The sequence below is a fragment of the Papilio xuthus genome, unplaced genomic scaffold (genome assembly GCF_000836235.2).
Source record: "Papilio xuthus unplaced genomic scaffold, Pxut_1.1 DF826933.1, whole genome shotgun sequence".
NCBI lineage: Eukaryota > Metazoa > Arthropoda > Insecta > Lepidoptera > Papilionidae > Papilio > Papilio xuthus.
The window spans coordinates 1,518,349-1,533,508 of NW_013531716.1; the positions used below are offsets into that span (position 1 = coordinate 1,518,349).

The following is a 15,160-nucleotide window of genomic DNA, read 5'->3' on the forward strand; positions in this document are numbered from 1 at the left end:
TATCACTCTCTTATAACTATCTATAATTTTTCTACATACATAGGAATAGTAACTTGAAATCACTTACAAACATCTATAGTGAACTTAAAATAGAAAAATCATACTTGAAGTTAAGTTAGTAAATTAAAATATTCAACATTATTCGAAAGATACTACCAAGAAATCTACTGGTTAATACATTTAATACTGTTCGATAAAATCCTGATTAATAAATAATTGAAATTTAACGACAAATTAAAAAAACATCTTCAATATTAAATAAATTAATTAAAAATTAATTTCAAAAGATAAAAAGAACTCAAATATTTGTATATTAATCTTAATCTAAAAATAGAAATTTAAATAATAGGCCATTTTGTAATTATTAAAAATTTAAAGTTGACAAGTGACTAGACAAGCCTCCTAGAGAATGTATTACAGCTAAACAGTTAAGACGGAAGTGATTAGCGTATGTGTTTAGTGTGCGTCACGGCGCCTCCTGCCGGGGCCTCCAGCGTAGTTGGCTGCAGCAATGCCCATCAGGTGCTTGGCTTGAAGAGCGCCAGAGTAACCACGGGTCAGGCCAAGGTCAAGAGCACGCTTCTCGCTGTAACACAAAGAAATATTAAAACCAAGACATTCTAACATTCCAAAAAACAAAGCGGACATACAAAACATGACTATAAATATTTTAATCAAAATTTTCTCTACTATAAACGTAAATCCGACGTTCTTACGGTGAAGAAAAACATCGTGATGCAACCTGCACATATTTGAGAAGAAATTCAAAGATATGTGTGAAGTCAACCAACCCGCACTTCGCCAGCGTGGTTGACTATGGCCTAATCACCCTTTACTTAGGGTAGGCTCCGAGCCCCTCGATGGGGACGTATAGTGAGCTGATGATGATGATGATAAACGTAAAAGTTAAAGCAGTTCTAAATCCATATTGGGTTTTGATTCGTGTTGTCGCGTCTAATTAAGCAAATGTTGAATGTCTGTAAATATAAGCCATCTTCGAAGCACCTAGCATGCACAATTCTACGAATTTAAATTTTCTTTAAATCATTTTGGAAAAGGAAAAGCGATGAAAACTTGTAATTCTTTCCACCGGTAAATGTAAAAGAGATTTTTCAAGAAAATTTCTCTCCAGAAAATAGTATTTTCCACAAAACTTTTTCCGTTAATGCTCATCAACATACATTACGTTTTCATGAATTCATTTTATGGTTCGCTTTAGTTTATTTTCTAACTTTCTGTATGTAAAAATCTCTTACCATTGAAAACATTACACGACCTAAATATAAATATACTTCCACAATATTAGAAAGGACATAATAATTCAGTTATCCGATTTCGATAAAGAAAAAGTATTTATTATATGAAAATTGTAAGAAGAACATAAAAGCACGCAAAATTATTCCATCTTAAAGCATAAAAAAATAGCTGATTTATTTGATTATGTATAAATTAATTATGTATTAAACATATAATCAGTATTTAAAAAGTAAATAAGTACATAATATTTGAAACAAGAAGTCCATGCAATTGAACAACATAAATCTCTCTTTCAAATGTTATATACTAGTTATATGTACATATGTATATGCTTCAAAGATAACTTAAAACAAATATTACTACAAGCACTATTTTAAAGACATACCTAGTAATACCATCTTTGTAGCTGTAAAAGAAAATTACATTAAAATATGGGACTTTAAATTAAAAAAATGTACTCAAGTACATTTTTCAAGGCTCAAGCCTTAGTAAAAAATCAGTATAATCCACCTAAATTAAGAAGATCAGAGACAAAAGACAAAAATCTGATATTGTTTACGCAGAATTTTATTAAATTTTTTTGGTATAAAGCTTTGAAGTTTATGAGAACTCTTAGATTCCGACTGCTTATTGTGACCTTTATAATGTAAATAAAAAAGGAAAATCTTCTTTATATTTCAATTTTAATTACTTAATATTTTTCATTACATAATAAAATAAGGTATATTTTACCGTAACTTTTTCTACCGAATAATAGGTACATAATAACATTGCTATTTATTTTAGGACGAGTTTCACAATGTTCAAGTAATAATATCATAATCGTATTCTAGAAAAAGCTACTTGGAACTTATTTGTTAAATAAAGACGTCGTTGGCGTTTCACAAACTCCAGATTAGCTGTGAAACGTAAAACTATTCTGACAAAGAAGTATTGTGTATCAGTTGATAATTCCTGTCAAAATAATTTATTTATTACGTACTCATCCTGTACTTTACTTAGACATTGTAAAATAGGCTTCTAATCTTAATAAAGAAACTGAGATAACAATTTGTTGTAAAGATGTTTCATGAGAGGAAGTGTACGGTCAGACTTTAGTATTATATAATATCGTCCTTGTTGTGGAGGTGCAACTTATATAAGTTCATAAAATTCGATTGTCATATTTTTTTGAATTCAAAGTATATGAACTTACGAGTCCATTTGGCGCTGCAGTTGGATGAGGCTTCCGAGGCGGTTCAGCATGTCCATTATCTCTTCGGGGTCTTCCGAGATGTCGGGGCGGTAGTAGTCGTTCAAACTTAAATACATACATAAATCAAACATTAATTTATAAAGAACTTTTACCGTTGGTTTCCGAGACCGAAATCGCCCATTTAAAATATATTTTTATCTCTGTTTTTATTTTGTATTTTGGCGTCAGAAATTCACGGTAAAAAAGATGTTTCACGCAAAATACGAGCAAGTCGTATATTTGCGGAAATTGAATTCTTACAAGTAACAAGATATTTCAAAGTAATCTTCACGAAATCACTTCACTTAAAATAAGGGTTGCCCTTAGCGACCGTTAAACGTTGATTCAACGAAAATCTAAACTTGCAGTACCTACTACAATATTTTCTATTAATAGCATGATCTTAGACCATTGCCAATGTTTGAAAAAACAAAGTACGGATCGCATTCTACCAGGGTTGCAGCCGTAGGACGTGGATTGCAACCCTGAGTCCTTTTTGTTAATCCCTACAAATTAAGTTGTTATGTCGTTGGACTTTAATTAACGTCTTTAGTGTATAATATACCACTACCTGGGGTAGGAAGCTGCAGGTACCACCAGCATCAGCGCTCCAAGGAGGCAGCAGATCAGCAGGCAAGTGGGGCGAACCATTCTGTAACAATGAACTTATAGCAATGAAAACCCTATACTTAAATAACAAGAGTATTAAAAATCATGAACACAATCATTTAGGGGCACGCGTTTACTTCCACACTGAGTCCAAAACTTTTAATTTGGTATTGTAGCAATAACATCAAGAGATAATCATTCTTGTACCTTTTTGTAGTAAGTTGTATTAAGTAGAAAATAATCTTATGTTTTATTATTATCAAAACTAGCGGTCAAAAAAAGACATAATTAGCCTACGCGTACTTCCAGACTATGTTCTATATATATGCCAAATTTCATGGAGATCCGTTCAGCCGTTCCAGAGATGCCTTCAAACAAACATCAATTAATCCATCCATCTAAACATTTGCATATAAATATGAGTAAAATTGTAAGATCACATATAAAAGAGTCTACTGTGCATTGTTATACAATAACTCAAAGTTTAATTAATGATTGTCACAGCGTAATCATTCCAGTTCACAAGAATAGCTGCAGAAGTTAATGGGTGAACATTTTGTTCACGGTTTACTCGTATCAGTTCACTGGAGCTGATGTTTTCTCATGCTACGGGAATTGATTCACAGCTTTGCATATACGAGGAATTTTCTTGAAATTTATATTGTTATAGTGTGTTGAATTACTTTGTACTGTTGATATATTACTAATTCACAAATAAGAACAAACTTCTACTACAAGAAGACTGGAGTTTGAAGTAAGTTTTAAATGCAAACTAACAGCAGCCCCATTCCTTTTTATATGATTTTTGATTTGTCCCAATGTAAGGTTGAATTTCTTCTTTAGCCTTCCGTCCCTATTTTATATCAAAGTTATGTTACTCATAGCTTTGGGCTATTTCGGACAATTATTTGCACGGTCAAGGATTGTAATCGCTTTTATATCAAGTCACAGTTGGGCAGCCAAGCGCGCTGTTGACAGAGCCCTTGCGGTGTCTAATTATGAAAGTACGTACCCACCATAGATTATGAACTAATCAACCGCACAGATTCATAGTCTATGATACATTGTTTTTCAACTATGAATGTGCATGAACCCGTGCTATATTGTGAGGTAGCTATTAAACCGGAAAAAATAGAGCCAGTAAAATAGAGGTAATTGACAATTGAATGTTAAAAATATACATTTATGTAGAGTACTGTAAGATAGAGAGTTATGAAACTAAATTAAAACGTCGCTTCAACTAACAACTTCAGTATACGGTTGCCATCGAAAAAGTGTTTAACCTAGTTGGATTTATGTTAATATGTTGACTATTGGTTAACGTTTTTAACAATGTCTTATTAAGATGTTTTGAATAGGTACCTACTAAGTTTATACCTACAAGGGTTATAGAAAGCTACATGCGTTGTACGCTCGTTTAAGTCTTTGTGAGGCCACTTGGCTCTTGAATAGTTGGAGTTCTCGTCTTAGCTTGCGGCCTGTTTCGACTTGCGAAAAGGGTTTGACGCACGCCGATGTTTAGTGAAAGCTTGCTTAGACTTTATTGCCGGAGTATTTGACAGGCGAATACAGAGATTCTATTTAATTTTGTATAACATTGATGTTTAATCACTATTGTATACTAAAAGAAGATATATTTTAGCACTGATTGTGAAATCTACAATTTGTTTTTGTTTATTTATTCTAAAGTATTTCAATTACAGAATAAGTATTGGGAATTAAAATATAAAACTCACTGCAATTATTTCTTAAAACTCGTCATCTTACTTGAATTATTACTTAAATTTGAATAAAATTGTTGGTTAATAATAGGTTTATTTAGAAGACTAAAAACTGTTTCGTTTACCCCACACTGGCTAGTGACACACAATAATAAAGAAGAAAAAAATGCACTTAATTTCTTTATTTAATTTTCTATTTACGTTGGAAGATGTTAACGTCTGTCCTGAATGTAAGTTATATGCATTTACTTTGAAAGTACATTGTCAGATATAGAGTGCAACAAAGTGTGTCACTGCCCTAATGGCAGTGTGGAACGTGTACGTTACTTTTGAGGGCAACTGTCGCTACTAATGGATCCTTTTCACACTATTCGTACACTCGCTAAATGCTAGCAAATGTTACGTGTGGTTTGTCTGACTGACGGAAAATCTGACACTGGTAACCGTGATATATGACTGAATTAGTTGGTTTCTGAGACCAAAATTTGTGTATAAATTATATCCCTGTCATTTTTTTGACAAAACATTTTTTTTATAAGAGAAGGGAGAAAACTAGCGGCGATAACACAGATGATTAACGGCACACCATGGACATCCACAACGCCAGAGGAAATGCAGATGAGCAGAAAATGACGACAATATGTTTTAAATGGCGATTTTGGTCTTAGAAACCCACAGTGAGTCCAATTTTCATATCGCGTAAGGAATTACATTTTTGGATAAATGATGGAAAAGGCTATATATTTAGATGCTCATGGTATATGTTCAGTGCACAATAATTATGTTATACGCTTTATAAATTCATATTTCATCAAGAAAAAGCACGAGTAATATCAAAGGATTTAGAAAAATGTAGATAAACAGCTGTCATGGTACGGTAAACAAGACATGATAGCTTCTCTTTATAATTTAAACTTACATCGTTTTGTAGAATCAATGTTAACTTTTATAAACTTTGCTTGAACGTTATATTGCAATTTATAGTTATAGTAACTTAACTTTATCAGTTTCGGTATTCTTGTGACTATGTTAGTAAATTTTTATGTTACTTCATAACGCAACAAACTGAAGCTACAGTCAATTTATGAAACTAAAGTTTTCTAAAAGGAACTAAGTAAATTAGTAATAGAAAAAAACTTAACTAATATTTTAAATGTGAATGTTTAGATGGATGGATGTTTGTTGTTCAGGGTATCTTCGGAACAGCATCATGAAATTGAAATTTGGTATAGATCTAGAAGATAGTCTGGAAGAACATATAGGCTACTTATTGCGTTTGTTTTTAATTCCGCGCGCACGGAGTCGCGGGCGATAGCTAGTCATTAATATAAAATTATTGAAACTAGAAAAAAAGAAATCCAATTAAACCGAACTTCGTAGAAATTTAAAAGAACTAATGATTATTTCAATTGAAAAGAACGAAGTAAAGTAAACGGAGGTATTTTCAAAGCACACGTTAAAAGAAAAGATAAAGAAATGAGTTAATTGCAACTTTTTTAACTTAATTATTTTATAAAAAAGTTCATAAACGAGCGAGTGAATAAATATAAATGAAAAAGACATTGCTCAAGTGTTCTTTTGTAATTTTATTATAAATAGAATTCTTTTACTGTAATATTTTTCTGAATTTGAGTTTCTGAAACTAAATAATGCTAATGCCTTTATTTCTACATCAAAAACGTGTATATAAATACACGAAAGAAAGTAACACTTAAAAGATTTTATTAGCATCAATTTCTATTATATACTAGAATTATATTATAAATAAAGGTACAAAATAACTGACTAAAAATATATTCAAAGAGAATATTATTTTAATATGAAAGTAGTATCAAATAGAAGATAATATTTATAATGCACTTGGAAAGTCTAAGAGCAGTTATTAAGTTTGTCAAAGAAAATTAAAGTTCATAGTCGAGTAGAAATTGCATAAATGACTTTAGCATTAAATATATGTACTATTTAGTGATAATCAAATTTATGACTACTTTGACAGTTTGTCTTATGTACAGAAGAAGGCTTAAAATGACGAAGCACAATATGTTTACATAGATTATAAACATCTATATATATAGCTTATCTGGAACAATGACGTAAATACCAATAAAAAGAAAAAGACTTATTAACATTATAAATTCAAATTTAGAACGTTCTATCTATGATATAAATATTATAGATTGTAGAAAAACATGTATAAATATAAATAAACTAGCTGTCGCCCGCGACTCCGTCCGCGTGAATATATAACAACTTAATTAGTGTAGCCCCACCCATCCATCCATCCACATTACATCCATCTAAACATTCGCAAAAAAAAAAAAAAAAATAAATGGTATCCTATGTCTGTCTCCTGGCACTCAGCTACCTCCTCACCAATTTTCAGCTATATCGGTAAAGCTGTTCTTGAGTTATAAATAGTGTAACTAACACTACTTTCTTTTATATATATAAGATAATAGAGTGATAGAGAACATATTTCTAAATTCAAACTTTTAAAACGTTCTGTTAAAATAGCTAGAATTAATTACGTCATTGTTCTGTTGGATTAACGCGTAGTACAGAAAGGGCAACAAAAATTATCTACGGTACATTTATATTAAGGTAAATTGAAGGAATACGGGGTATGTAATTAGAAATGTTTGGTGTGATGTAATTTTGTACGAACATTAATGTAAAGCTAAGAACTGCGAAATTAAACAATAATACATAGCGTTATTTTCACTCTTGTTTTCAAAGATGTATACGTTAGGTTACTAAATTAATAAATACGAATGTTTAGATGTATGGATGGATAGACGTTCGTAAGAAGGTTCTTCAGAACGGCTCAACATAGGTAGATCATAGCTAGGAAGAACATACAGAGTAGTAGTATTTTTTATTTTGTTTCCGCCCGGAAGGAGTCGCGTGCGACAGCTAGTATTCCATAATTGTATTATATGTTTCGCAGATTGTCTAATACATTGATTTCTCTTGCTTTAAAAGCATCCTACATAAATATCGTATTGTAAAACATTAAAAATGATAATTGTTTAGTTTAATACTAATAATGTTTATTTTATTTCTCATAGTTTCACAGTTTAACATTGACATTCGATTGACGAAACAATTATACAAAACGTCTTAGAAAAAACTAACATAATAACATGTGTTTTCAAAAATGCCTTTTAAAAAAAACTGCGTAAGTTAAATGTTGTATTAAAATATTTTAAAAAATGTTATAAAAGTATATATATTTATATTATAAAGACAAAAGATCTGATTGTTCGTTTATTTGCATTGAATAGGTTTAGAAAAAACTGAAGCTGCTAGTTGAATTAAACATTGTTAATCTAAGATGTAACTAAATTAATTTCCCTAACTATGTGTTCGTAACATTTTGAATGTTATTCCCTCATCCATTTCTTTACAATACATTCTTGATACTCTCAGATAATAGCTTTCGTGATAAAATATAATTATAGACTCTTTTCTTATACTTTGAAAAATTGTTTTGGTTTTTGTTCAAAAAAATATTTATGTATATATATTCACGATACGAATTGAGTGATATATAAAACAGTAAAATTATAGTATTATTAATACATACTAGCTATAGCCCGCGACTCCGTCCACGCGGAATAAAAAAAAATATAATTGGTAACCTATGTGTTCTTCCAGACTTTGTTCTAAATGCCAAATTTCACCGTGATCCGCATTTATAATATTAGTAAGATTCATAGTGTTAGGAAGAAAATCCGAAAACGTGCCAGTGTATTGACGCTACACTAGCCTTACTAAAATATCGACGTTTGCGTCCCCACACTATTCATTCTGACACTGGACTTTGTAACGAAAGCACGTCATTCGCGTCAAAGGATTATAATTAATAATGTCAAAAAATAGTAAAAACTTGATATTATTTTTTTTCACTCTTTATTTCTTTGTTTACACAAAATATGGGGCAAACGGCTTCAATTGTGTAACCAACCTATGTATATTTGCTTACGTAAGTTATAAGAATATGTGATAAATGTTTGCTATTCGATTCCCCGACAAGAGTGACGCTGTTTGGAAATCCAAAGGATCTGCGAAATAATAAGCCTTCGATGTTTGATAGATGAATTTTATTTGTCAAACCTTCGCCGATAAGAATCTATTTGTATTTTTGTCTCTTTGAATGTCTGCAAGAGATTGAATTCAAACAGTTCAATTTTTTTTTCTTGCAGCCGAATGTATGTTTGCCGATCGTAAAAGAATTTATCAAAACTGAAAGATATGCAAAAAAAAAATCATCCTATTGTTATTGTAGATAATGATAGTAATTATTATCTTTTGAAGACGGAATTATTAAAATTTGAAGTTAATAAAACAGTTAAGCGCACAAAAAACCAATTTACTTCAAATTACTTTAAAAACAACAACCCCTCCATTAAATCTTGAAACGTAAAAGAATTTTGAACCGCTGTAATAATTTCAATAAAGAAACAAGAATTCTCAAACAACAAACGAAAACAAAACGCTCGAAATTCACTGGGAATAATAACTTTGTACGATTAAACACAAATCTCTGATGACATGAAATAAATTGTTGAGTACCTCGTAGTTATGAAGTTAGATTTGTTAAAAACAATAGGTTAAGTACATCAGGGGCTTGGAAGCTAGGTTAAAATTTTCCGAGTGTTGAGAGAATATGCCTCGCTGATTTCTGACTAAATTGATAATGTATAAATGAGGAATAACAAAGCGAAATTGCGTTTCATATAAGGTTATTATTTATCTATGTTTTTCTATTGTTTTTTACTTTAAGGCGCTAATGAAAATACGTATGTTCTGCTATTGAATCTGTAATATTCCGTTTGTCATTAAGGTGAAATATTTTAAATTGCAAACGATATATTTAAATTTAGTACGTGTACAAAAAGTATGATATAGTGAGTTTCATAATATTCTGAGTTCGATTTTCAAACAATTAAAGTAAGTAAAATAAAACATTTATTTAGAAGAGTTCCTCAATCGCTTTTTTACCTTTTATGTTACACGTTTTTAGAATATTTTTTGTATAAAATACAGACAAATATTTACTCGCGTAATTTAATGAATGTGTTTCTAACAATACAAAGTACAATGGTACAGATCTGTTCGTGACATTTGTATTATGATTGGTCGTGTTATCACTTTGTGAGATTATGACTCGAAAGCTCGCCGTTGGAATATCACAGGCAAAAATCTTTTTTTTATTTTTTATATCATAATGTGGCAATCGAGCAAGCGGCCACCTGAAATCGCTGAAACAGCGAAGTGATCGTTGCCCATAGACATACGCAATTGCATATGCGTTGCCTACCTTTAATCGACGAAGGAGAGAATACACAGAAAGAAAATATCTTCCCTTCCCATGCATCCTCTCATCCGGAATGTCCACTTACACTTCCCATCCTTTCCTTATAATAAAGGTGGGTAGGGAAAGAGGACTAAATTAGGCCTCCGGGACGCACACTTATCAGACGAAACGCGGAATTGCTTTCACTTCACGCCTGTCTTCTGTGTGGTCGTGGTATTTCACCGGGCGAGCCGAGCCAATTCGTGCGAAGATGATATTAAAGCGGCCTCTACCACTGTTAAAATCTGAGGTCGTTGTGAACAATATAATAAAATCTTTCGTCGTAAGTCCATACCACAAATGTTAGACTTCAAAGATAAAATATAAAGAAAATAAAAAATCTCTTTGGTTCAAAAAAATTAAAAAATTATTGAGGATCTACGTCCTCAAGTATATTCATCAGCTCACTATACGTCGCCACAGAGGGGCTCGGAGCCTACCGTAAGTTAAGGGTGATAAGGCCATAGTCAATCACGCTGGCCAAGTGAGGGTTGGTTGACTTCACACATATCTTTTAATTTCTTTTCAGATATGTGCAGGTTGCATCACGATGTTTTCCTTCACCGTAAGAACGTCGGATAAATGTACACAAAGGATAAAAAACATCCAAAGTCAAGTTAACTAAGTCTCATGCAATTTTAACACGAATATATTTATACAACATAGAGTTACTACTTTAACTGGCTAAAGTCAACTTTTGTAACTCTATAAAGTTGATATAAAAGAAGGTTCAATATTTGTGAATCCATCGCAAAGTTAAGTTGATGTTAAATATTGTTCTATCACTTCGACGAAGCTTTATTTTATAGTCATTACTAAACGGTTGCGATCAGAAATAATATTTATTTTGGATATTTGTATATAAGGCAATTCCTAGTTATCTTACTAATATTATAAATGCGAAAATTTTGTTGGATGGATAAATGTTTGTTACAAGGTATTTCCAGAAGAGCTCAAAGTATCTTGATGAAATTTGCCAGAGATGTAATTATATTTAAAAAAAAAACTTGCAAATTCGCTAAATAAATAAGTCGAGACTATTCCAATATAATCACTATTCTCCCATGAAACTTGTTATGTATTATGCTGGATAACGAGAGAACGAACGACACAGCCGTTAAAGTGTATCAAGACAAGCACGACCTTCAGTAATGAAGAATAGAAGTAGAGTGAATAGGCACTTACTAAGCTAGCGCGTACCATCTTTCGACCAAATCTCTACTTCACCAGGTGGGATCGCTAGCTTAAAAAACGTAAAAAAAAAATAAAAAAAAAAGAATACGAAGAAGAAGATTCCAATATAAAAGAAAGAAATGGAATAATGATTTACGTTTTTTCTTTTGGTTATTTATTAACTTAATTTTTTATTTAGATTACCTATTAACCATGAATTACTTAAGAAATGATAATAATTCACCCATTGTATATAAAAAGGACTTATTTATGTAATAAGATCGAAAGAAAACTTGTAGAGAATTAACCAGATATCGTATTCCGTTTCGCAGTTAAGTTAATAACTTTATAATCCCTGAGGATGTTAAGACAGGGACATAACAGTTATATGTCAAGCACTTGACTTGCAATCTGCAGGTCCTGGGTTCGAATCCCGCCATGTAAAAATGTGTTTTTCAATTTCCGATTTACATATGTACATTTATCCGACGTTCTTACGGTGAAGGAAAACATCGCGATGCAATCTGCACATATCTGAGAAGAAATTCAAAGATATGTGTGATGTCAACCAACCCGCACTTGGCCAGCGTGTTTGACTATGGCCTAATTACTCTTAACTTAGGGTAGGATCCGAGTCCCTCGGTGGGGACGTATAGTGAGCTGATGATGATGATGATGATGAAATAAGGCAATCTTTTTATACTTGTAACATTAATTTTGACATAATTTATTTTAGTATAAGCTGGCTAAAAGAGATATTACGTAGGTCGTAAAGTGCAGAAATTATTTGCTCATTTTCATACACTGAGGCATGCATCCTTTGTGGTAAGCTGGAAGCAACAATTTAAACTATCTTTTGGTCATTGCCTTTATAATGTGATATGACGAAAATTGTTTTTATATTAAAAAAGGAATAATATATAATTTTTATTTAATTTTTGTTTTGGTTAATGTCCAGTTATTTTCCTGCTTTCTCGAATTTTATTGATTCAACAAACGAATACAGTAGAGCATTGTCGACGCTCTCTGCCCCACTATGGGGACATAGGACAATAAGTCAATGTAAGTCGAGTTAATGTCCAAATATGAATCGTTAAACTACGTATCAGTGTACTGAAAGCAAAATTGAATAAAACGTAGTAAAGTTTTTTCTTGATAAATCGAATAATTTGATTTGTAAGTTAATATAGAGACTTGAGTAAATGGACTCCACGCACATTTTGTTTTCTAAACGTCCGTAAATGTCGTTATATTTGTAACACAGATAACTCAATTGATATCGGTCAAACGATAACAAATCATATCTAAGATTGTTGTTTTTGTTATTTCATCGTTTGTTATTAAATTAATCTATATATAAGCTTATCGATGTATTTATATTAAATAAATAAATACGTGTGTTGTATAAAACTTTTTACATTTCCTATCAGAGTAATTGTTCCCGAACAAAAGTATCGCGAGATGTATTTTTTAAGCGGATTTTATTGGATTTGTTGATTGCAATTTCGATTGCTTTTAAATTAATATGATTAAGTTTTATAAAAGTAAATTAAATGTCACCTAACATTTATAATAAGTGTCGTTTTAAGTTCTAATATATCAAAAACATTTCATAAATCGGAAGAGAACGAAAGAAGACCTCATATTGAAATGACATATCATCAAGTGCTGTTTGTTCATCAAAGACTTTAATTTCCGACCTCTATCTCTATATTATACCGAAATATAAGACATATATAAATTATTTAATAGATTATACGTTCTGAATTGTAAGTCCAAGAAGTAAAATGTTAAGATTTTTTTTTAATTTTCTAATGATTCAATTGGCTCACATTTGTATATAGAAATCTATTTATTTATTTTACATAGTTTTTGAAAAGGGTAATTTAAATTCTAGCATACATTCTTCGTTACTTAAAAGCTAAGAAAATGAGTATAAAATAACAAGAATGGATAAACTTTAAATGAAAAAAGTTTACAGGAAGAATTAAAGTGAAGTGTTCAGTTCGAAATGTTAAAATGAACTAACGCTTGCTTATAAAAAGTTCCGTTTAACAACGAACGAGACAAACAGGAGAGGATTATAAAATTCTTTAAAAGATGATTCTTAAATCGAAATATAAAAATTTAAAGTTGGAAAATCTCAATTTAGACATATTTTATTTATGTTAATGAGAAAAAAATCACAAAGAGTTTCCAAGAATTAAATGCATCTTAGAATTTACATTTAATATTCTTGACTTGAGCAACGTTGGCTCAGGGGTTTAAGCACTCTACTTGTGATCTGCAGGTCTTGGGTTTGAATCCCGCCATGTACCAATGAGTTCTTATATTTATATAAATACATTTATCCGATGTTCTTACGGCGAATAACATCATGATGCAACTGAAATATGTGTGAAGTGAACCAACTCGCACTGGGCCTGCGTGGCCTATGGCCTAATCACCCTTAACTTAGGGTAGGCTCTGAGCCCCTCAGTGGGGACGTATTGTGAGCTGATGATGATTTTCTTGCCTGTATTGAATCTATGAGGATTTTAAAATGTCTGATAAACAGAACTTACTACGACCATTCTTAGTTCCTTATGTACATGTGTTCAAACCCTAAACTCAAATACATATATTCGGTTCCTATTCAAACTTAATGAGGTAAACATGATATCAGAATATCCAATGAATCTCGAATCCGAACATTCGTAAAGATCAATTTTGCGTGAATAATTCACCAAAGATACTGAGCTCTGACATTGACCGATTTAGAAGCGATGCGTGTAACATTCGATGTTTTTGCATACTTGAGCTGGCTTAGTATTAATTTGAAAAGACGTTTCATCAGATGTTTTGAACTTTGACTTAAATATTAAAGTGGGTAAAAACTATTTAAGTTCTATATGATATTTTTGAATACCAAAATCAATCATGCGTTACTGCGTTACTTCTCAATCCATCTCCGCACATTAGCTCGTAGGCTTTAGCTTCGATATATTTGTATAAGTTCTTATTGCTTCTTTGGCCTGTCACCAATCAGACGCCGTTCAATTTTCCATTATGAATTAGATGAATCATTCTTTGAACTGATTCTAAGTTATCATTTCTTACTGAAGACAAACGAATGTTTACAGAATCTTAATTAGACCAAGTATTTACATTTACTCAGCAAATAGAGCGTTTTAATTAAACAACATTTTTCATATAAAAGATCTCCTTTACAGTCTCCATATTTATACATGGCTGTTCTACGCAATGTCAACTTAATTATAGCTATCCTACTGCGTACTAAGGTGGCCTTGCGCGGGAAAACGTGAATCTGCCGCCATCACAACACGCACCAATGGGCAAAAGGACTACAACAATGTGACGTGTCGTTATACGACGATGTTCTTTTTTATTACAAACTTATTATGGACAAAAATATTTCAGCCAGCCAGGTACTGCAATTTTTTATAACAAAATTATTATGAACAAAAGGTATTTTAGCCAGCCACATCATGACAATTATAATGGCCACAAAGACAAGGTGACATTGACATGGACATTTCTTGATACGTTTAAAAAAATAAATCTAAATTAAAAAAAAATAGAAAATGGCGTCTGGCACATAGTTAGAAAAGTCAAAAATGTCTGACAAATAAAAGAGATATGCCAGGTAGACTTATTTAAAAACAAAAAATTAAAAATAACGCGTCATAAAATGTTTTTAAAATCCAGGATAAGTACGTGGACAGATAGGATGTGCACCAATGAACGCAACCGCTACCGCCAACCAGATGGCCTAGCCTCTAACACAGTCTTTTCCAAAGGGGGCTT

General features: G+C 31.6%; 1 protein-coding gene across 2 annotated transcripts in view; it reads right to left on the minus strand.

Annotated features, from left to right (window-relative positions):
- Nucleotides 1-353: 353 nt before the first annotated feature.
- Nucleotides 354-15,160, minus strand: part of Dh31 (diuretic hormone class 2) — a 34,899-nt gene continuing 20,092 nt past the window's right edge. Inside the window, exons 2-5 of one of the 2 annotated variants that reach the window (XM_013317874.1) lie at nt 3,060-3,143; nt 2,453-2,557; nt 1,643-1,663; nt 354-586 (exon numbers count right to left, since the gene is read on the minus strand). In XM_013317874.1, coding sequence (XP_013173328.1) covers nt 457-586; nt 1,643-1,663; nt 2,453-2,557; nt 3,060-3,142 — 339 coding nt within the window. In that variant the 5' untranslated portion in view covers nt 3,143 and the 3' untranslated portion in view covers nt 354-456. The remainder of the gene's footprint in view (nt 587-1,642; nt 1,664-2,452; nt 2,558-3,059; nt 3,144-15,160) is intronic. The other variant, XM_013317876.1, reaches the window with a different exon arrangement.